General features: G+C 38.6%; 1 protein-coding gene across 2 annotated transcripts in view; it reads left to right on the plus strand.

The window, feature by feature from the left end:
* LSAMP (limbic system-associated membrane protein) overlaps positions 1 to 25,253 on the plus strand; it is a 640,116-nt gene that overhangs the window by 597,894 nt on the left and 16,969 nt on the right. The window contains exons 5-7 of one of the 2 annotated variants that reach the window (XM_006773572.2): positions 1,384 to 1,504; positions 1,992 to 2,140; positions 9,298 to 9,333. In XM_006773572.2, coding sequence (XP_006773635.1) covers positions 1,384 to 1,504; positions 1,992 to 2,140; positions 9,298 to 9,333 — 306 coding nt within the window. The remainder of the gene's footprint in view (positions 1 to 1,383; positions 1,505 to 1,991; positions 2,141 to 9,297; positions 9,334 to 25,253) is intronic. The other variant, XM_006773573.2, reaches the window with a different exon arrangement.

A 25,253-nucleotide genomic window follows, 5' to 3' on the forward strand; every position in this document is an offset into this window, starting at 1 on the left:
AAAAACACAAAATCATCAAGCCAGGAACTCACATCTAACTCTGCCATTCTAACTCTGCCATGTGGACTTGTAAACACCTTTTCACCCTCTGTAGGATTGTTTGAAAGAATCACTCATAGAGAATGCACTGATGGTTGCCAGAGGGGAGGGGGTAGGGAACTGAGTGAAAAGGGTGAGGGAATTGAAAAGTACAGATTGGTAGTTACAAAATAGTCATGGGGATGTAAAGTACAGCACAAAAAATATAGTCAATAATATTGTAATAACTATGTATGATGCCAGGTGGGTACTAGAAATATCAGGGGGAACATTTTGTGAAGTATATGATTGTCTAACCACTATGTTGTAAACCTGAAACTAATACAAAATAATTAATTTTTTAAGTGGTACTGCCCTGGCCAGGTAGCTCAGGTGGTTAGAGTGTCATACCAATAAGCCAAGGGTCCGGGTTCTATCCCTGGTCAGGACACATGCGAGAATCACCCAATGAATGCATAAATAAGTGGAACAACAAGGTGACTCATTTCTCTCTCTCAAATCACTAAATTTAAAAAAAATAATTTTTGTAGTAATGGATAAAGGAAAATAAATAAATATATGTTTATTTTTCTAAAAAAAGAACTATGGCAAATCAGAATGTCAGATGTGCTTTGTTACAGTTGTGTAGGCCAGTTCTAAGCAGACAGAATCCAGTGCACAGCTGCTAGAGGGAGGAGAAGGTTGACACCAGGATAGATGTCAAATTGCACCTTCCCACATCAAAGAAAAATTTACCTGGGTCATAGCAATAAGGGAAGATAGAAGAGAAAGGGGGTTAAGTAATCATCTAATACTTAACTGTTTGTTTTTCTGAATTCCTGAAAAAATATTAGGCTAAGCTTGGGTTGGGAGAACTTTAGCTCTGTATTATTTTCATCAAACTGCTTACTATCATCGCAAACTGTAACAATCACAATGATGATAATGATGATGATGATAATGAAAAATGCTCAAAGTATACATAAAAATCCCAAGTCCTTTAGTATCACCACTTAGTTTATGAAAAGGAAAAGAAATAGGTCAATATTACAATCTATGGTTGAAGTAATTGATGGTGTATTAGGGGAAGGAAAAAGGAATCCTAGATTCTATTTCCATAAAACCCTGTTAAGTGTCCCATTTAAGTAAACACATCTGTGGCTTCATTAATCATCTCCTATTTTCATTTAGTTTTCTAGTGATCAGTCCAATTCAGCTGATCACATAATTCATGTAAATGGCGCTCTAAGACTATTTCTTTCCTGCACCTCTCCAATCAGATTCTCCTTTCTAATTCCTTCTTGCATGGAAATTCTGGAGTGCCCTCCGATCATCATGTAAACTCTGTACCTATCCTTCCCACAGATCCTCCCACTATCACGGAATCCAAGAACAACGAAGCCCCCACAGGGCGACAAGCTTCACTCAAATGTGAGGCCTCCGCGGTGCCTGCCCCTGACTTTGAGTGGTACCGGGATGACACCAGGTATGTATGTGCCAAACCTGCTGTGCCCTGACTGCTCTGATAGGTGGTCCTAAGGGCACCAGAAGCCCTAATGACAAAAACATGGCCACCTGTAATTCCCTAGCCTCTACTCTCAGACTCTTTCTTTTCAAAATCTATTTATCAAGTGCTTACTGGACTATAATTCTTAAGCTGAAGCTGCAAAGGCACTCGGGTTATATGCAGAGGGTGAGGCAGGTGGCCCAGTGGGTAGTTTCCACCTGCATGTCTTTCTTGCTTATAGCAGAAACCAAGGCCCAATGAAACTCATCCATCCTGAGTCTTCTCTGTGGATGGAAATTGATTCAGATAATATGGAATTGCACAATTAAAATGAGTACATGACAGGGAACAAGCACTTTAACCACTTTCTTTCTCTTCTTTACCTCCAATATAGTGATGAAAAAGGAATTACTAAGCTAACTCTTCATCAGTGTTTCTTTTTACTTTTCTGTTTTTGAACTCTTAGGATAAACAGTGCCAATGGCCTTGAGATTAAGAGCACGGAGGGCCAGTCCTCCCTGACAGTGACCAACGTCACTGAGGAGCACTATGGCAACTACACCTGCGTGGCTGCCAACAAGCTGGGGGTCACCAACGCCAGCCTAGTCCTTTTCAGTAAGTATGCCAGCACAGGCCAAATCTGGGAGCGTCTGGTTAGTTGAATTATCCCATGGGAAGCTTGAAAATCATGTCTTTTATCTATAAAGGTACATGTATAAAAAAATCATACTATAGTCACTGAAGCAAAAAAAAGGTTCTCAATACCTCTGCATAAGACAAATTTACAAGTGGAACAACTTCTCGCTCTATTCCCTGGCTTACTTTGGATAGCTGCCTTGTTTTTGTTTGCTTGTTTGTTTGTTATTTGTTCAGAGAACAAGTATATTTTTGGTGATTGTCTCTTTAAAGAGTGGAGGTGATGTAACACCCTAGAAAATAGATGACAGTATAAAAATGGCAGCGATGAAAGTGATTAATTGATTAATATGAAGTGAGGATGAATTAGGTGCTGGAAGAAGAGAGAGGCTGGAAAAAGAAAGTGTATTATTAACAACACAAGGAAAAGTGGAATTAATGATTAAAACAATATAAAATCTAAAGGAAGAAGAATGGTTGCTGACAGGTTCCCATATGACAGCAGGAAAAATTGCTTATATGATGTATTTTTAGAAGACAGATGGAATGGTAAAAGAGAGGGGCATTTATGAAAACTTAAGAAGAGCCTAAAGGTGGACTAAGGAGGGATCAGTCATGATACATTAGTGATGTTAGTAGGAGAGCGCACCTTGGGGCCTTGCTCTGTTAGGTATCTGTTGGCTGGTGGCTCTGAGCATAGAAGCAAATGCTCCCTGAAAAACAAAAGTATGAAGAGATTATGGAAGATGATAACATTTGGAATAAGGAAATGTTTATCAAAATAAGTAAAAAAACAAAAATGTTAGCATATGCTGGTACAGAAAGTTTATTTGGACTAAAGGAGAAAATCCAAATAATTAACTATTATTATTTTGGAATAACAAGCCACTAGAAGATTTTTTTCCACACAGGTTCTACTGGAAAACCTAGAGATACTGTGGCCAGGAGAGATGTCTCCATCTTACTTTATAGAGTTTAGAGGAGACGTGAAGAAGAAGAAAAAGGGATTTTTAGGAGAAAATTCAATTTCAGTGAGAGTTCTCTTGAAATGAAGTATTAAAGTCATTTTAAAATGGCTCAAAATCCAACTCATAAGAAAAAACCACTACAAACTATTCTCATTCATAACTTCCATTGATTGCAGTCTGTAAGAGTTGGAGGGATATGGATATGCAAAAGCTGCGTCAATATGAAGTTTAGAATTCATACCCCTGTTTACTTGTCTCCAAAGACCAAACATTGGTGTTCTTCACTTCAGATATAGACATCAATATCTCAAGACACTTGAGAAGACATTTGTTAAGAAATGTAGTTTACCTGTTTCTGACTTTAGGAATTCCATAAATAGGAGGGAAAACAGCCTCAATGGTGAATTCTTGGGTGACCTGATTAAATACAATAACATATACTTAACAGATTTAATAGGGATTAGAAAAGATAAAATTGGATTAGAGAAAGTGAGCTACTATAACTTTGCATTAAAGTATATTTTCTTCCTATCCCACCCAGAAGTGTACTAATGACATATTTCAATTAATAAATGCAATGATAGCTATAGACAAGAGAGGAAGGGGATGGAGGAAGGAAGGATGGCATACTTGAGGAGGATGAAGAGAGCATGGAGTGGATCAAAGATAATGGAGATATTGCTAAGCTGCTGGTGGTGATGATAAGTAATCTCGAGCCCCATAATAACATCACCCTGTTCACAAAAATTCACTTAATGGACTTTTAAATTAAGCAAAATTAGGAACTACCCAGTAAAATGTCAAGAATCCTGCATAATTTCTATTTGTAAACTGAGAGTCAAAAAATTGGACAAGTGTGTCATAATCATATTGTCCTTGATGATTTCATGGCAGTCACCCTCAATTACCTTTGCGAGAAGTGCACAGTGGTGTGATAAATGATGTTCTACCTTCCAGGGGGCCCACACTGCCCGATAGAACAGCCCACACAGGTGGTAGCTCTGAATATAGCACTACGTAGAGGCAGCAGGGGCATCAGCATTGGGTTTTGCATTGATTTCCCACCTTATGGGAAAGTTAGGAGGTGTAATACAGAATATTAGAATTTAAAAAGTTCATTAGGCTTTAAGGTGAAAAGAAGCTATTTAGTTTGCCAAAAATCAGTGATTTCTTGGACCAAAAGCCTAAGTATCAACATTTTAAAGGAGAAGCTCTACTTCTTATGTAACAGGAATGATACTTCTACCATGCCCACCCCACCAACACATAGGAGAGAGAGAGAGAGAGAGAGAGAGAGAGAGAGAGAGAGAGAGAGAGAGAGAGAGAGAGAGAGAGAGACTAGTCTCTTCCTCTTCTTATAGGGAAAGTAACCCCATCACAGGTCTTCACCCTCAAGACTTCTTCTAAGCCTAATTACGTCTCAAAGGCTCCACATTGGGGCTTAGGGCTTCCACATAGAATTAGGGGAGGGAAGGGGAGGGGAGGTACCAGAAAGGGAGGTGGGAAAGAGGAAGGAAAGAAAAGGGAAAAAGAAAAAGTGCATCTGTGAACAGACTGCCCATCACTTAGATTCAAAGTAGGTACAGGGATTTAAGGGGAAGAAGGAAGAAACTGTTGGTGGTCCTTTTCTGCATAACAGGGTCAGGAGGGGAGAGATGCTTGGGAGGGGCAGCTGGGGCTGGGGCTGGCCACCCTGACAGAGAGCACGGTGTGGGCAGTGGGGTGCTCTGCTGACCCAGCAGTCCAGAGCAGATGAGGCAGCTGGTGCGCTGTTGCCAGCCAGAGGCAGCAGCAGGTAGAAATCAGAGCCAGAGCCCCTGTAGAGTTCACAGTTATCCATCTTCATTGGTGCATCAGCACATTGTCAGTGTCCACCCCAGTGACCTGTACTGACATTTTACACAGTGTCAATTTGCGGTCACCGATCCACCATATACATACATATTCTTTTCACTCTGTATACAAATATTGCTCTCGAGAGGGGTCAAAATAGTGGAATGATAGGGCAACAATACATTGCATTCATTGGAACTTCTTCCTAAGCCCATGAAGGCATTTCTTTTTCATGTGTCTTGTTCTCCACACGTTCTAGCTTTCTATTTGTCAAGGAGTCATACTTCCTCAGTCTATAGATCCAAGTAATGCCTTTATATAGTTTCCTTCATCCTGGGCAAAGCATTCCATTATGTAATCTTTCTGAACACATTAATCCATTGGTACAATGTGTATGGGCAAGGATCCAGCTCCTCAGGCTTTTTCAGACGGGAGAATGTGCATCACCTGGGTGAAGCCTTGGGCTTCTGACAATGCCATGAGAGTTCCATTGTCATCATGTGCAGTGTGATAGATTCCATATATCCGCAATGATGACTGTGATGCACCCAAAAAGGAACCCGATCTTGTTTCATTGCTTACATTAAGTTACTTTCAAAGAAACAGATAGGAAGGAAGAATACTTATTTTAATGTCATTACTGATTATCAAGTGAGTGCTTACAAGGTACTCTGCACATGTGCGAAACACTTAACATACATGATTTCATTTGATCATCAGCATAACCCTATTAGGTACGCATATTTCCCCACTATACAAAGAGGTTAATTAACTAAGTACAATCAAGTAAGGCAGCTGGGAATTAAATTCATGAAATCTGTTTCCAGAATCCAGGCTTAGACCAGAGGTGGGGAACCTTTTCTTCTGCCACGGGCCATTTGGATATTTATCACATCATCGGAGGGCCATACAAAATTATCAACTTAAAAATTAGCCTCCTATATTTGCTCAAACACTTAATTAACTCACTCCTAATGCTTTGGCTGGGCCACACCAAATGATTTCTTGGGCTGGATGTTCCCCACCCCTGTTCTAGACCAACACATTATCTACATTTGTGTCTGTGAGGAAATGTTAGGAGATGTATCTTGTGTTGTTTGGAGGTGAGGAGACTTCTTATTTCTTTCTCCATTTTTCAGTTAACAAGGTCTTTCCACTAGTAGTATATTCTTTCCCATCCAGAAGCACTACTGTGACATTCCATTCCCATTAACTCCCACCAGCCTGGATCCATAGGTTAGACCACTGGCTTTTCTTTGGCACATTGAGATTCCAAACTGATATTTCATAAGCCTCATGGTCAGCATCTGACCCTTGAAGGGAATAGTCCCACATATTAAAGAAAGACAGTCACTGATCAATGTGTGGACTGGTGAGGTACTTTACTACAAAGTTTGAGGCTATTGAGTACAAAAGAATAAAAGTACAAAGAAATCTCCACTGGGCCATACCACACCAGTGTGTAGGCGGTTTTTAAATATTCTTTTTAATGTTAAAACATTATTAAATTGGAAACCTACACTTGATTAAATCTCAAGTACTACCTTAGCAACCCAGCCCTGGAGAAAGCCTTCAAATTGAGGGCCTCCCCCGCTTCTTCAGAAATCATTTTAAGTTATTATACTAGGGGCCCTGAGTTTAAATATCCACCATTTGATGATGTTAGTTAAGATGTGGCAAAGCCTCTTAGCCAACTACCCTGGATGCCACGTAATAAAACAGTTTGAGCAGCTATTTGAACAATACTCACATGTCATTTGAAAGACTGGTTGTAAACTACTTAATATGGCTCTCTGTGGACACAATAGAAAATACATGGAAAACTAGTTTTAGTTTCAAAAATAGGCATTGAATATGCTGTCTTCTAGAAAGACCATTGAACATCTGCAATTCCCATTGGAAATTAAAGGAAAATCATATCGGAGTTAATAAATTACTTCTCTATATATATACGCAACCCTCAACCCCAGCTTTTGTCATTTAGATGCTTTTAATTCAGAGGGTTTTCTTGTGAAGTGAGAGTGCCCATGTAACTGTTTCTCATGGTGCCCCAGCAGAATCAGCCAATAATACCCCACACCTTCATTTAGAAGACAAGAAACTGAAGCTCGGGGTTAAGGGAGTTAATAAGAGTTACACAATATGATACTGGGGTCAAACTTAGAGTTCTGTTCTTAAAGCCTCCCAATCAGTTGCTAAGCTAGGTTGACCTCCTCAAGTACAGGCACACCTCGGAGACATTGTGTGTTCCCTTCCAGTCACTGCAATAAAGCAAGTATTGCAATAAAGTGAGATGTAATCTTTTTGATGGTGGAGGATCTTGCCTTCAATTTGTGAAAACACACCATCTGTGGAATGCAACAAAGTGAGGTGAAATAAAATGAACTATACCTGTATTATCAGCCAAAAAGACAAAGCACATAGCACCAAGGTTCCTGCCCTACCCTACTTTTGAATAACACAAATTGGAAAAAAAAATTCATTTTATAAGTGGCATTTACTTCACTTTATAGGAGTCCACAAACCCTGGAATAAACTATAAAATAAACAGAATGATGGTAGAAGTGTAAGGATAAAAAGTTGAGATGATATGCATCTAAGGAATGATAAGTCCATAGGATGAAATTAAGAGAATGAGAATAACTGATGGGCATCATAGGACTAAGATGATGATAAGAGGGTGGAGCTAAGATGAAAGTAATAAGCTGGGAGACAGTTGAAAAGGCCATGAAAGGAGGGTGGGTGAGATGATTTAGCAATACAAATGGTCTTGTGGGAATGAGGGCAGAGTGCAGCTACCCAGCTGTGAACAGTGTGATGAGAAAATATTAAGCTGAGTTATTTAAACACTCTGAATAATAACAGTAATAATAAAAATAAAATACAGTAGAGAGAATATAATATGGGACAGTGGTCTCCAACTGCTGCATAAACTGCTGAAAGCAGTTTAGCTATTTATTTTCAAAGCTGGAAACATAACACCAAATAACCAGTGGAGGTTTAAACCATTTTTCTATTTGACACTTGTGTAACTAAGACACAATTGTTCACTGCAGTGTTACTGACCTGCTCCATCATAATGCACTTAGAAAACTTTGGCATTTAGGCTACAACTTTTAGCTAAGCTAGAAAGAAAAAGCCCACTCTGCAAGGAGACCAGGTTTTCTGCATCCAGATGTACTTAGTGCCAAAATTCCAGGCAAAATCTACTCTTTCTAAGCTCATGGTACAAAGTGGCAGGAAGATCAAATCTGAGTATGTGTACATATGTATGGTTTTCTCTCTATGGTTTGGATTTTTGTTGATTTTCATTTATCATTGGTCTTTATTTAACCATGCTGATAGGAGGATTAGAGAAAAGTGTGCGCTGATTATGTTATACTGAAGGGTTTGGGGTAGCAAAGAATGCCTCCTATATTATCCTTAATGCACCATTCTGCCTCCCTGAAAGATCCTCAGAGGAGGATTTAGAGTTAAACCTGGGGTTTTGATGAAATAACTAGAGGATACCTTCATGCCTGCACGCTGTAGCATCTACAATTTGTGTTCAGTAGCTTAGGGATGGGACTGTGAGGGAAAACATGAGCTAAGACTCAAGTGTTCAAAAGAAAAGCACTTCTTATTACTCAACAGGATATATCATCAAACAATTTTGATTGGTTGATCAAATTTTAGGTGAGATTGTATTACTACAAGAGGATGGGATTAAGGAAAAGACTAAAAATAAAAGTATATCATGCCAAGAAACATATTACCTTGGCATTACTATTGCACTGAGATCAGTAATCTGGAAATAAAAACCTGAGGGAGAAGTTGAATTTGTATTTCCCAAAATAAATTTTCCAGATGCTTGGCTAAAGCTGATATGAGCTATAGTGCTCAAGGAGAGGAAAGGCATCCTTAGCCACCATAGTTCCATCTGTTATGAGTTCAAGAAACCAGAACCAGGATCAAAATTCATAACCTGAACTTGATCACTTGTGATTTAAACACCCTCAACCCTAATCCTCCAAAACATCTATAATTTTGGTAGTGGTTTTTCCAGGGAAGGGTAGGGTCCTGTGTGTAGGGTTATCAGAATGGGATGTTGTGTCCTGCTCTTGCTAACTTTTTTGAAAAGGCTTTGGATTTTAAGTGTTACTAGTAGCTCTCTGATACTTTAGTGTTGGTAGAAAGATTATATCTCCCAAACACTTTATGGGAGATATGATCCTACCGGCATGGAAATTCATCTGTTTTATAAATTCATCTGTCTGAGTATCTAAATACGAATAAGATATATAGATATATCTATATATAAACTCTCCATGATGATTACTATTTTTTCCCCTTCAGAGCGTGTTTTACCCACAATCCCCTACCCCATTCAAGGTCAGTATGATTTTTATCACTGTAGCTCTGTCACTGGGTCATTCTCCATCATCTATAATGTGCAAAAAAAAGGGGGAAACACATTCACAAAAGTAACATACAATTGAAATCGTTTTTTTAAATCTACAAAAGAAAGCCAATAAGTTGCCCCACACCAGTCGATAAGCATGCCATAGATGTGTCACCTGACTAAACGTCAAGCTAGTCAGTAGTTGGGAAAATGATACTAAACTCAGAAAGCAATCTTTTCTTCAATTATTGGAAATTATAAACTTACATCATTGGAACACAGCCAATTAAATTCTGTAGCTCATAAAAGTATGAATCCTCTAACTGACCACCCTCATATTTAGAGGCTTATATAATCCAAAACTGAAGTATTACTTGTAAAAGTGAATTATCTACTGCCTAAGGTTGAACTCAAATAGATTACAAGAACATTGATTTTTCTTTAAATAGTGGCCTATTTGGGGCTTTTCCTTGTCAACATAGTCATTTTGTATTCATTTAAAAGTCTCTACACACTCAAATTAAATTTTGCCTCCTGCATCACATTTAGATGCAAGTTGCAGCCCAACCTTCTAGCTTAAGGCTGTTTAAAGGCAAATTGGCAAATGAAATTAAAACAATACAAAAAAATCTGAAACGAAACCAACCTACCATTGAAATTAAATTCCTGAAAAATGATTTGCAAATAACACTCATAGACCTGAGAAAAAAAAATGGAAAGTAGGCCATGCAGGGGGCTAATGTGGAAAAAATAAATCCAATTAAACACGATCATCGTATACACTCTAAGGAAATGTGCTCAGAATTAAAGGTAGAACGCTGCTGTTTTATTAGTTTGAAGACAGATCATGTTTCATTAACACTTGTCCAAACTAAAAAATAGGTCAGAATTGGGTGTAGATATTCAGTGTCAACAATACATTCACAGATATGTGAACTTAATTATATTTGAAATGAGGATCGCAAGGTTTAAAGGATCAATTAAACAGGTTAGTAAAAGTTATTCTTACATTTTAAGAAGTGTTCAAACTATTTTTAGAAGAATACTGTTGAATAAAATCCTTCCCCAAAACATTAATGAAATCCATTTCTTGTGCCAATTACTAAAAATAAGACTGTTAAAATGTGCCTATTGTTTAGACTTGACATCAAACTTACAGTGTTCATGGAAAATATCGCATTTTGAATTCCTGACATGCCACAATTATTTTAAGACTTTCATCATTTAGTGTTGCAGACTTTGACACCGTTTTATCATGTTGCCATCTTGCAAGTATCTTGACATGACAAACACACATATACACATTTGTCCCATTGGATAGCATTTTCAAAGAGGTTCAGCTCCATCCAAGACGAACTTTGCACGGTGTCAATGTGACTCTAGGTGTCCTTTGTGAGAGCAGTTCTGCAGCTATGAACTCAAATATTTTATCTGATCATGCTTTATGATATATGTAACATTGAACAAATAAAGCCATATATGATTCACCAAGGACAGCTGTTGGATATTAAAAAGTCTGGATTAAGGATTGAGATGTGGGATTTTATTGAATTTGATATTTTCCTACAAATTGAATTGTTGATTGGAGAATGACCCTAGTTTGATTTTACATTGTAGATAGACTGTAGATAGCTTCTGTAGATCCATTAGTTTTAGAGAATATAGTTTATCTTACTAATACTTTGAGCTTCTGCTGGTGGAAATTGAAAAGCTGTTCATGGAGACTGGGGATAGCTGGTGTGAGAGTTTGGGAAGAAAAGACAGTGCCCTCTCAAGTTCCCTATTCCTTACAAGGACTTGATTTTTCTACAGATCAAATCCCTTTTCTCCTTGTCTTTCCATTCAAGATGGCAACTCATGTGAAATGTAGTTCCCAATGGAAAGAAAAAAAACTATTTTAGAGGACCCTTCATTTTTTTATAGTATCATTTAAGTACAGAAATATCTAGGAAAGCATGCCAGTCTTGCTGTGATCATAGTTATGACACTAGACACCTTCATTTAATTAAATATGTCATCATCTATGTGGAATCCTACATTTCAGCTCTAAGTGTTAAAAAGTCTATAAGCCATTGGTTAATGCAAATGGCCTGAAGGATTTTGAACCAATTAATTTGCTTAAGGTGTTTTGACAGTAGGAGAAAGTCCCAAAGGTCCTTTGCTGTCCTCCCATTATAAGAAAGAGAACTTTTTCTCCTACTTCCCAGTAACAGAAATGCATGTATATTTTCAGGGGTTTCACTGTTCCTATCTCCCAGTGGAGGGTGTCCCCTCCCACTCCCACTCTGTGAGGCTCATCAGGCCTACTGGAGATAAGCAGCAGTCACAGCAGGGATGCAGTCCTAAACCAGTCAAGCTGTGATTAAACAAAAACAAGGCTCAATAAATCAAATGTATGTCCCCTGGGTTTCCTTCATCATATCGCTTGATTTTCTGCAGTGATAATGATAATACTGGAATTACAACAAAGGATAATTTGTATTGTCTGTGGCCAATCAGAAATTTTTCAAATGTCCTTTTCTATTCAGCAAAAAAACAAACAAAAAAATCAGTGTGCTTCCCTGCTCCTAATTTACAAGATATATATACTAAATCCTTGATCTGTTCCTGATAGGTGTTTTTCTCATTAATTTTAATTTAGGTTTATTTATTCTGAAATGAGTTCTGAATGGCATATATTTGCATAACTACCCCGGAATATATCACTGCAGAAACTCCACTGAATAGTCAAATGAGGAAGGAGTCTACTCCAACCCTCCTTGCAGGGAAGGAACTCCTCTCACTTTCTTGGGCTCAAGTCATTTCCTGAGGCTTCTGAATACTTGCCCATCACGATGAAAGTGCACCTAGAAATGCTCTCATATTTAGGAGGACTGCAGGTTCAAAACGAGGTGAGCAACCAGCCTCAGACAGTTAAAGGGATATGAAAGAAAAGGACAAGGACAAACACCATTATCTTATTCTTATCGCCCTCAAGTGAAGGATTCCCTTGAGTGTGGGGCTCTCTGGGCTCAATCAGCCCATCCTTCCCTGTCACTGCAACTTAAGAAATGTAATGACCCTGGAATATCTCACTTGTCTGTCTCCCATCTAATTATTTATCCCAAGCGAACAGCCTTTTCATTCACTAACCCCCCTGTGGCGAGAGGGTTTGGGAAATGTTGAGATTATCTTCTAGGTTCAGGCATTGGCACTGGGTTTGTTCACAGCTACTTGCCATTCAGTTCCTGTTTTTCCATTGATAAAACACATTGCACATGGCTGGGTTTGCATGATTAATACAGCTGTCTAAAGCTTCCTCTGAAAACAAAACAAAAAAAAAAACAAAACAAGCCCCCCGCCTCCCCACAAAAAAAAAAAAATTGAAGTTCTAAAAAAATTAAAATCTGATCCACAAACCAGGCTTGCAAAAATCAGAACTCTGCCTAGGATGCTTCTTCCTGAGAGAGACCCGTCTTGTTATGGGCAGGCCTGGCGTCAGAACAGCCAGATTCCATCTACAAAAGGAGGAGGGGATACTCTTGCCCTCACCTGGCACTCCTGGCAATGGGTTCTCAAAATCAGACTGCGTGGGATGGGAAGACAGCTGGAAGAAAATATCCCTAAAAATATCCCATGCTGTGAAGATGGCTGTATAATTCCTACAGCTTTATTTATATTCTGTAGGATATTATCCTAGGTTATCAAAGAGAACATGCCTCTTTTCAGCTCCTTATATTAATAGCACATTTACCTGGTCTAATAATGGTATTAATTATAGCTAACATAGTAGCTAACATAGTGGGCTTCTCATGTGGCAATAGCGTTCTAAGCCTTCTTGCATGTATTAACTCAATTAATGTCCACAATCCTAAGAAACTAACATGCACCTTTTCCCACATTTCTTAAGCATCATAGTATACCCAAATTCCAGTTTACCCAACACAGCACCCAGGCACATATGTAAATCTGTTGTACATTTTAAATAAACATTATCTTTGCATTTTTTTTTACATGCTATCACTTTGTATTTTACCTTATACATGTTTTCTATATCCATACATATAGCTTTCATTTTGAAACTACTTGCTGGGGTCCAACCCCAGCAGGTCCAGGGGTCCCCAAAGGTGTGGACGGAGTCGGCGAAGAAGGAATGACATGGAGGCAGCATTCAGTTCATCAGCATAGTTGGGTTCTCTCGCCTGGTTCTATCCAGGATCTCCAGGTTCTCCAGCCAGGTTCTGTAGCCATGTTCTCTCGCTAGGTTCTCCAGCCAGGTTCGGTTTAGGTTCTCCAGCCAGGTCCGGTCGCCAGGTTCTGTAGCCGGGTTCTTCAGCCAGGTTCTGTCTAGGTTCTCCAACCAAGTTCTGTAGCCAGGTTCTGTCCAGGATCTTTTGCCATGTTCTCTCCAGCGAAGTTCTTCTGTCTCTAGGTTCTGTGTAGGTTCTGTCTTCTAAGTTCTGTCTCTAAGTTCTGTCTCTCTTGGTTCTGTCTTCTAAGTTCTGAGTCTAAGTTCTGTCTATCTTTGCATTTATGTTCATTAGATATATATCTGTCTAATGAATTTAAAAATTTTGTCTAGTACTTTATGGATTATAATGTCTCTAAACCACAATACTCAGTTACCTTAATATTCACACACTTTACAAGTCCATTTCCAAACAGAATGTATCACGCAGAGATTTATATGAAAGCATTCATCTTTAAAAAACATGAGCAGAGCTCTCTGGCATCGGCACATCTAATTTCACACACTTATTCGTGCTGATTTACATACAAACCTCTATTAATCATGAATAATTACTAGCATTGTTCTCTTTAATTCAGTTTTTCCAACTGTGAAATGGGGAAGAAATTATATTTTCCATGCCTACTAGCTCAAAGCAATGTTTTAAATAATATATTAAAGAGGGCTTTCAAGTTCCTAGAAAGAAAGCATATTGGATTTAAAATAATCATATTCAGATACACACATGTCTCATGATATTTAAAAGGACTGGTATTTAGAGATGTACTTGTAGCATATTTTCTGAATATTAACCAGATATAAGTTCAATGTGGCTTCATTATAGTTTGACATGTTACAGATTCTAGGAATATCTGAAATACCCACAGTGCTAACAAGTTTAGAAGTATCCCAAGGCTAAATAAAAAAAATTATTATTCATCAATAGCATAATACTACACTTAAGCGGACCTGCAAGTTGCACAGTTTCCTGTTGTATGGCACACACACACACACACACACACACACACACACACACACACACTCATACACTTTCATTGGATGTCCATCAGGCACATTACCACCAATTAGACTAATTTAAAGTCATCAATTTAAAGAATCTGCCCTTTTTTCTGGTCAAAGATATAAAACATGTTTTAGAAAAGGTTTCAGTTTTTATGTATATTACTCCTTTGCCACTAGCTAATGCAAACATGGGCCTTGTTTTTACTAATAGAACTTTGGCAGCCATGTCAACACAAATTCACAGCAAAATCATGGACCCTGATTAATACACATGAAGGTAATTAAGAGTTAACTTTATTACCCTGACTCTTTTACTGAGAGCAAGTCTGACTTCCTCCTGATTTTTGTTATTGGTCGAGAACCAAGTGGGAGAGTCGTGCCAATACTTCACCTGAAATCAATACTTCACCAGCCAATACAGTGATTTAGACCCAACTGTAATAGGCATTTGTCTTTGTTGAATCCATTTCTGTGTCTCTCTTCTCACCTCTTTATCCTTCTTTCTGCTTTGTTTCCTAAACAGTTCTTGTTCTCTCCCTGTTAAAATTTACTAGCAAGAATAAATCTGAAATATACTTACACTTTTGTTTCAATGTCCAACAATAGCTTGGAAATGTTACCTCTCTAAGAACTTACATTAGCTTCAAGCTAAATAGCTAAAAATCCTACAGCATCAATTTAAAAGTAGGAGAATTTTTATGCTTGGAACTCTCCTGATGCCTTTCACTATTTCCCTAATCTGGGTCTGCCTTCACCAGTCAGCCTTTCCTAGTGATCTTCCTGTTCTATGGATGGCTGTGCTATTTACATTTCTAGTGCCAACTGGGATTTGAAAATGAATATATTTTTGAAAATCCAAGCTCACACTAAATTTTTATTTGATAAAAATATTTCTCTTCTATGAGCTTTATAGGGGGAAAATCTCTCAAAGTAACAATTACATTTGGGGATTAAGTTTAAGTAATTGACAGTCTTGTCTTTTTAATTAAAAGGAATAATGCTGCCTAAGAAGAGCTCAATGAGATTTGCAGCAGAAAAAAATGTTGGCATGCTGCGCCGAAGGGTGAGAAGACCAGGATCTTGAATGGACAGAAAAAGCTGATGCAAGCCCCTCTAGACTTTAGAGTGCAGCCGCATTAGAACTTGCCTTGGTGTTTGCATCAGTAAGCCATTTAGCAGTAGGGCAACAGTCTATTGTGAGGGGCATTGGTGGGTAGGAAGGAAGGAGGTCCTTTCTGTGAGAGCTTTGCTCTAGGCTCAGAGACACTGTGTGGAGCAGGAGCCCTTAAAGGAAGTAGGACGAGTTAGAGTCAAAAAGAAAAAAAAATACATAGTCTTCCAAGAATTATGTCATCAACACAGCCTCAGCCCCTGATGTCATATCATAGCCGCCAAAAGTATAAACTTAAATTTTAGTCTTCCCCTTGGTTTTCTTTTCTTTTTTTATTTGAAATTCTTATTCCTGGTTTGTATTTCTTGATTTTCTTTTTCTCCACATTGTCCACCATATTCACCTTGCATTTACATGGACACCTTTTCTTTGACATTCTAAAAAAACAAAAACAAACAAACAAACAAAAAACAACCAAAGAGAAGTTTTGGTAGTATTCGTATTCACATCTAAACACTGGTTGCCAGTCATGCAGGCACCTCAAAGCCATTATCCCCTTTGTCTGGAGGAAACATCTGCTTCTGAAGAGGCAAGACACAAATTAACCTTAGTAACAACTCGCCTGTGCACTCACTCTGTCCTCACAATGGTCTTTTGTCCTCACAAGTCATTTGTCGGTATTAAATGAAAGGAGTCTTTGCACGGGGGAAAATCAGCTTCAGTGGTCCCACCTTACATCTCCCCTGTATTCTGCTGTGAAGAAACACACCTGCCAGGTAAGAACACAGCAGGACATGTGCATTTGGAATTCCATTTAAGGTGCTTATATGGATCCAGATGTATGATGGGAGTAAGCAGACCACTCACTAGGACTCCACTAAGAGCTTACATACTTGTCAGCTTATGTACACCATAAATCAGTGGGTGCAGGGAGAGACTTTACAAGTCATTTGTCAGGCTTTCTGATTGGACCATGGAGAGCCAAGCACCGCCATAGTTTACTGTGCTGTTTTGCTTATCACTGTGCTGATTGTCAAAGAAAGCACTTACCCCTTCTCTGTAACACATGTGCATATTTTAACACCACTAACAGGGTATCTTTACTGTAAATCATAGCTGTCCATCCTGTCCTATTCCTCATAGCAGAGATTCTCACTTAACCACTCACCTTCTAAAGCTTGCCATTTCAATATGACTTTTTCACCAGCCTAAGAGGACATTGTTTGGGGGCAACCACAGCATCTTGTGGTTTAAAAAAAACACAGCAGCCCTAGCTGGTTTGGCTCAGTGGATAGAGTGCCAGCCTGAGGACTAAAGGGTACCAGGTTTGATTCTGGCCAAGGGCACATGCCCGGGTTGCGGGCTCTATCCCCAATGTGGGGCATGCAAGAGGCAATCAATCAATGATTCTTTCTCATCATTGATGTTTCTCTCTATCCCTTTCCCTTCCTCTCTAAAATCAATGAAAACAAAACAAAATGAACTTTAAAAAAAAAAAAAACAGCAGTAGGAGGTAACTGTGCCTTGCTCGCGTGTCCATTCTGTGTGCCATCCCATCCTATTTGGTCCACACAGCACCAAGCATTCCCAGCCATGTTCTATGTCGGAAAGTATACATATGGATTTTGTATGACTTGAAGCAGGGGATGTTTGGAGGACAGAAACAGCTTAAACAAAAGAAACCAAGCAGTTGCTTGCACTTCTCTTTGTCGAATAGCAAGTTAGAGAGTAACTTGAGAGATTTGCTCTGGAGTTCCAGAACTCAGGTAAGTTCTTTATCGGAAACTGCTCAGTGCTGCAGAGCTGAAAAAGACGGAATAATCTTGGAGGTTGGTCTTCCCTAGAGCAGTGGTCAGCAAACTCATTAGTCAACAGAGCCAAATATCAACAGTACAACGATTGAAATTTCTTTTGAGAGCCAATTTTTTTTAACTTAAACTATATAGGTAGGTACATTGTTATTAATTTAATTAGGGTACTCCTAAGCTGGCCTTTGCTAAAAATGTCCTCAATCTGATTGAGGTATGTTCACTGAGGTCGACCTCTTTCAACTCTCCCATCCACACTCGTCTTGTATATTTGTTTCGTCTATCTCCTTTCCGAAAACCGACTTCTGCGCATGGGCCACAAAGTTTCAATCCCACTGTACGTGTGCACCCACACGTGGTATTTTGTGGAAGAGCAACACTCAAGGGGCCAAAGAGCTGCATGTGGCTCGCGAGCCGCGGTTTGCTGACCACTGCCCTAGAGGATCAACCCTTCTGCTCTAAGTCATTTAGTTCATAGCAGGACTTCTTTTCTGCATTTAGGTCTACTCTCCACTTGCTTTTGCTTTGTAGAGTTTCTTTTAGAGTTTACATTTTCTTTTCCTTATGACATCTAATCATTAGGAACACAAGAATCATTAGGAACACAGTGAAAAACTAGTTTCTGACCCAGGTTAAGTTTTTTGATAATTACAATATTTTGATTACACCATTCATTCACTTAAAAACAAACAAACAAGCAAACAAACAAACAAAACCACCAAAACACAAAACTATCCCAGTACTTTCTATGGCCAAGCTCAGAGCTGGGTCTTGGAGGACTGTGGCAAATGAGCCAGACACAGCCTCTGTGCTAATAGAGCTTACAGGTGGGCAGCAGGTGGTAAACTAAGCAATCACAAAATGCTTGGCTAAATTTACAGCACCTTTGTGGTGTTTGGAGTGCACAGAACAGGGGCACCTTAGAGAGCCTAGATGGGTCAGAAGGCTTGCAAAGTGAAAGTGAAATTTAAAAGGTAGAAGAAGAGAAGGGGAAGAGGAGCCAAACATTCTAGTACATATAAAGGTCTAAAATCCAAAGGGAGACGAACAATATCAAGTCTAATTAATTTTAGAAATCTGAAAAACAAAACATACTTTTTGCCCTAAGAATTTATTACTTCTCTTCATTTGTATCTGGCCTGTTTAAAAAAGAAAGAAGGCAAGCCAAAGGAGTTAAAGGGCATCTGCATTTCCACCCTCTGTTACTCTTAGGACAAGAAAGACCACCTGTACAGACATGTACCAGTGCTCACACTGTGTGGCAGGGAGCACTATCCAGGGTAAGTTTTCTGGATACTGAGAGCCCACGATCTGGTAGAATCTCTAGAGAGAACTCCCAGCCTTTCAATATGGAGGCTGAATGGTAGGTTTTTATTTTATTTTATGGGATGACCCAGTTGTTAGGAGCCTTCAGTGTTTCCCAGGAGCTGCCCCAGAACCTGGCTGTAACATTATGTTTGGAGTCATAGATAAACCACTGAGGCCTCCTGGCGCTCGATGGGGGTCCACAGGAGACCCGCCTTTACCCAGTCTGCACTATGGTGGTTAGTGCCACGTATGCAAGTCCGAGGGTAACTAGGCGAGTTACCCTCTTGGACTAAGGCAAGTCCAAGAGCCTTAAAACCCCAGGAAATCTCATAAATTCACTTGTTATCTCTGCATTCATATTCAATAGGCTAGTTACCTTGTTTCATGGTACTTGAATGTTCTTTTATTTTGAAATATACAAAATAAAAATACACTTTAAATGGATTAAAGATAGTGTTGAATCCCTTGGAATGTAAATCTAAAATGTATTTTAAAACCAATTTGAAGATCACATATAAGCTCCTTCCTCAGAGAAATAGAAAAAAGAAGAAAACCAGGAAGGATGAGCATCTCTTGAGACCTACCCAAACCTATGCCTTTAATCCTTGTTAGCGGGTGAAATGAATGAAGTCATGAAAGGCTGTAAAATGTATGTTTTTAAATGCGGAGAACATAATCTACATCGCAGCAACAACTGAGAAGACTTGGGGCTGGGAGGTAATTCTTAATCTCGTTGAATTTGGAGATCAATTCCAACAAGGGGTAGAAGGCCAGGATAGTACCCACAGGCGTAAGGGGTATATTCTGGGCACGAGGGCAAAACTCGTTTCTTTTAGACAGAAACTACATATCTGACCCTAATATCTTACCTGACACTTGATTCAAATGAGTTTGCTTCTGGAGTTTATCTAACCTGACACAGATTTTAGGTGAAATGGCCCAGGGAAACCACTTTATTAAACTTCGCCTCAAGCATTCTCTAGCATTCTAATTCATTGATTATTAAAAATTAAACCTCTAAAGCTAAAAGAGAAGCCTGCAGGATCTGAGAAAGCTGACTTGGGTAAGAGACTTGATGAAGCCCTCTTTTTATGTTGGTGAGACTGTACGTTCTGGGACAGTACATCTTGCCACTGAGCAAAGCCCAGGCTAAGTCAAACCATGCACCTCTCCTTTCTCTACAGGGCACTTGCATTAAGCCTGCAGTTAGAAGGACCTAATAAACCCATATGATACATTTTTTATTGCATCCTATTTCATGCTGTTAGGACTTTGCTTGTTACAAAAAATAGACCTCACCTACTGTAGCTTCTCTTTGGTTTTACTATATGATACCAGCCAACTAAGAAGTTAGTGGGGGTGGGTGGTGTTCGGCAGGGGTGGTGGGGAGAAATTCAGTCTTCTTGTAATGTCCACCCAATGCCAAATAATCAGAAACTGATTATTAACTTCCCCCAGAGATAGAGGGTATTCTTAATGCCTTGATTTGTCTTTATAAATAGTTTTCTATTCTGATAATAAGTGTTAAGCATTTCCATTATGGAAGAGCTTGAAAATTTATGAAACTATAAAAAATTTATGAAAAATAAAGATCATACATAATAAGCTCCTTCCTCAGAGATAACACCATTGATGTGATATAAACAAATGCTTTGTCTGAATGTGGGAGCTGCCAGTGCACTATAAAACACTCAAGTGAAAACACCTAAACTGTCCTCTATCCTCTGCCCTCTCTCAGGCCGGGCATGTTTCTGTGACTTGCTCAATGTCATGGCTGAGCTAGTGCAGCAGCCGCTTTTCTGCCTGGTCCAGGGCTCTCCTCTCAGTGAAACGCCCGCTCACAGCCTCCTGCCTAGACCAGGGCTCCCCGGCTCAGTGACAGGCACATTCTCAGCAATTCCAGGTCCTAAATCAAACCTGACTTACTTTTTCAGATTTCTTTAGATTTACAAGAGATTTGCCTTGTGTCACCTGCAGGATCTACAGTTAGAATCCTCCTTTCAGATGTGGGAGCTCCTACATGCTCTCTCTGAATTGATGTATTAACATTTTCCTTTTGTAAATTTGTCTTTTTATAAATTAAATGACTTTTTACTTATTTTTTTTTCTAATTCTCTTCAGTATAGGACATTTGGTTTATAGAGGGATTGCCCACTAATAATAAGAATAAGGAGTGAGACTCAAATATTTTACCTACATTATATAAGGAGAAATTATGTCAGCATTAGTTTTGGTTTGGATTTATTCATTCATTCATTCAATAAGGAGTTATCATTATATGTCCAAGGTGGCCAATATCCTGGTCAATCATTTTTGTCCCTGACACACCCCAAAATAGCATCAAACATCTGAAGCCAACTGTAATACAGAAAGCCCGTATAAGTATTTGAAGGTAAAGTGTAACTAGATTTTGACCCAAATCTAGCTAAGGGAGGCCACCTTCATTTCTCAACATTGATGACATGCTAGGCTTCTTCATTTTCCAAACAAAATTGATAAATTTTCTTAGTAGTTGGACAGTGGTTCATCAATGAACACACACACGCAGGAATAACCTTAATTTTGAGGTTTAGAACCATTTCTTTATTTTGGCTCTTTCTCCCTGAGCTAGACCTAGACTGATTGCTGTGATTCTCAGAGCACATGACTCTAGAAATATTAGGCATTAGGGTTTATACAACATGAATATAGTGCATGGGAGAAAATAAAAAGCTGACAATCTAAACAGAAATCACAGGCATATCCTTTTCTATGTCAAAATAATAATAATAATAATAATAATAATAATAAATAATACAAGTAAACAGAAACTGCTAATCCCTGAAGTCTCTGAATACAGTGGAGAAACCTTTGAGAAAGAAATTAATAACTTGCAAAGTGTGGCTTTGAAAAACTGAGTTAATAAAAATGTCCCTGCACTAGCTGGTTTGGCTCCGTGAATAGGGAGTCAGCCTGCGGACTGAAGGGTCCCAGGTTCGATTCCAGTCAAGGGCATGTACCTTGGTTGCGGGCACATCCCCAGTGGGAGGTGTGCAGGAGGCAGCTGATTGATGTTTCTCTCTCATCGATGTTTCTAACTCTCTATCCCTCTCCCTTCTTCTCTGTAAAAAAAAAAAAAAAAATAAATAAAATATATTTTTTGAAAATGTCCCCATTTTAACCACTATAATAATAAAGGTGTTGTTTTTGGGGGGTTTTTTGTTTGTTTGTTTTCAAATCTTGGCAAAAAAAAAAATGAGTCAGAGCACAAAAACTAAAAATTCCGTGGCGGATCTTCACAGATGTTACGCTTCAGGTCTTCGACAGTGGTGAGGAAGCAATAGCAATGGTATCTTCTCCTTTGTTTCTTTGATTGAATTTCATGATTTTAACCTCCCCTGCCCCCCGCTCTATCCAGGCAAGTGGAGTATAAAATCCTTATTGAATGTGGACCTTCCCTCTCTCCTGAACAAGCACTCTTGCTAATTCTTGCCCAGGAAAAAAAAGTGCCATTAATTATTTTAGTTCTCTAATATGTCATTTTGAAAGCCTGTTTAGGAGACTGGCCTGCTAGAAAGAGTTGTGCCTTACACAGCAGAAGGGAGAATGTTTCCTTGTTCAAATGGCTGTAGGAGGTAAAAAAAAAAAAAAAAAAATCTGTTTATGTTCAAGTATACACCCTGGAATTAGAAAAACTGTGCAAACAATAAGAACCCCCACACTCTGAATATCCTACAAGTGGGCAGGAATGAATGCATATAAGCAGAGGACTGGAAGGAAGCTATCAAGAGGCAAAGCACTGAAAAATCAGTTATTCTTTTTATGGGATTGCTGTGCCCTCAACTCCTCTCCCAGATAGAATGCAATGCAGGCAAATGCCGAAATTGTTCATAAACATGGATATGAAAATTTTCTCAGGTAATAAGGGAGTTATCAAACTATAAATTCTAGAGTTACTAAGGAAGCATCTCTTATCTTCACAATACTCACTTCCATTGAGAGAGAGAGAGAGGTAGAGGTAGAGAGAGAGAGAGAAAGAGAAGTATTGGGGGGAAGGGAAGGAATAAATCTTCTAGCCTCTGAACAAAAAAATAAGCTTGGATTTTTATTTTCTAAGGTTTAGAATTCAGTTAGCCATGAGAGTATTCTTAAATAAAGCTCAACCCTCCAGAAAATGTTCTACCTGCCAGGATTTGGAGACTGATGAAAGGGCCTCCTAGCCTCATATGACTCTTTAAATGGCTGAACCTTAGGATTAAGGCATGGTGGTTCCAAAAGGAGAATAGAATCTTCCCCTGCCTAGAATCAGCTAGGGTAGCATTTAAGGCTTTAATTGATTGATTCATTGATTCATTATTCACTCATGCACTCTGGATATTTATTCAGCAAATCTATTGGACACTTACTCTGTGCTAGAGAAATACTGAGCTGAGGCTACATGAGTGAACCGGAAGACATCATCTGTGCCCGTAAGAAAGGCTAAATCAGCACTTTTTAATGTTGTAGGTTTGTCTAACATGGATGTATATAGACTCTCTAAAAATCAAAAGTAAAAAAAAAAAAGTTAGCATAGCGGAAACCGGTTTGGCTCAGTGGATAGAGCGTCGGCCTGCGGACTGAAAGGTCCCAGGTTCGATTCCGGTCAAGGGCATGTACCTTGGTTGCGGGCACATCCCCGGTGGGGAGTGTGCAGGAGGCAGCTGATCGGTGTTTCTCTCTCATCGATGTTTCTGACTCTCTATCTCTCTCCTTTCCTCTCTGTAAAAACTTAATAAAAATATATTTTAAAAAAAAGTTAGCATAAATAAACTTGTGAAGGCACTTCCCTTTTCTCATGTTGATTCTTTCCCCATTGCCTCCTTGTACTCTCTCATCACAAGGTAATATCTAGGCACATGCTAATTCCAGAGAATTCTAGAACTTTCTCTGTACTAGACTCCCCCAAAGTTTTATCCATTGTATAGCTACAGTAGATTTATCCTTTTATTTTATTATTTGGACCTGCACTGCCATACTTACTTGTTAAATGTGTTTCCTAAAGCAAGATAGATATGTAGAGAGATGTTTTCCTGAAAGGCATACATATCATATGTTTTAGGTATGGTCTAATGAGTATGTCCAGGAAATGCCTACAGAAATAATATCCCTGGCAAGGCTGTTTTTCTCAAGAACTTTGCACTAGAAAAGAATAATAATTTTTATTTGTTAAGGATAAAATAAAGTTTTTTTCTTGTCTGTAAGAATAGGAAAGACTCCTTTTTGGAAAGTAACATTTTGGTCCTACCCTGTCTGAAAAAAAAAAAAAAGAAAGAAATGTTGCTTTTATTTTTCCAACAACTGCCACCTGGTGGCCATGGGAGATTCTTTAGACAGTAGCTAGGACTATGTCTTAGTATGAACACAAGATGGCAGCACACAACCAGATTTTCAAAGAGCCAGACACAAAAAAGAAATCAGTTCCACAGCTACTGGTGTGCAGCTAGCCATTCTTATGGAAGCAGTTAAGGCATTCCTCTGTGAGGAAAAAATTGTTACATGATTAAACACCTCTTTCTTAGCAAAACAGAAAGTGGGCATATGTGTGACAAACAGAAGAAAAAAAAATCAGGATTTTGCTCCTCAAAAGAAGAATGTTCTATTCCAACAGAATATGATAAATAGAAAAGAATAGTACCACATAAGCACTCCACCCTCTTTTCCTAAAGACAAATGGAATTCCAAAGATTAGTATCATTAGCATTTCACAAACCTGTTCATTCATTGCAATAAGGAGGACTTCCTAAAATTTAAGTGGTAAGCTAATTTGCTTATTAAAGATTTTCAAGCAAATGCATATTTTGCGTGATTTTATAGTATTTTATTTATATAGTGTAACATTTACAATACTTTTAAATCCTTCTTTTAATGATCTCTTTTTAATTGATTAGAGATCAATTAAAAGATCTGTTTAGGCCACAGAGACTCGCACCCAAGCCTGTGCCAGTGACTGGTTAATCCCTGCACATTTCTGAACAAAATTCTGCCTGACCAGTCTGTTTCCCTATCACTTCAGTGTGTTAGCTTCTCTCAATGTTTTGTTCATCTATACTGTTGCAGTAGATTTTTCAATTTTTTTAAATTCTCTTTTTCCACCAAACTTTCACTGATATTTCTCTGTAGAAGGTATTTTACCACAAATTTGACAACTCTCATTTATTGAGCACTTACTGTGTGTCTGGCAGCATTCTGAGTATAGTATGATAATTTATATAATTGATAAATTTATAAGGAGCATGTTGATTAAACGTATTTTACAGATGATGATACTAAGGCAAAGAGAGGTTAAGTGATTTTTTTTTCTAGCTTAAGCAAAGCCATTGGTCTTCCTATCAGCCCAGGTTTCTGAACAATTGCTTGCAATTATTCCATGTGGACCAGGGGAAACCATAAAGATGGTTTTCTTTACATAAAGATGGTACCATCAGGAATTAGGCT

Source organism: Myotis davidii, unplaced genomic scaffold (assembly GCF_000327345.1).
Source record: "Myotis davidii unplaced genomic scaffold, ASM32734v1 scaffold201, whole genome shotgun sequence".
Taxonomy (NCBI): Eukaryota; Metazoa; Chordata; class Mammalia; order Chiroptera; family Vespertilionidae; genus Myotis; species Myotis davidii.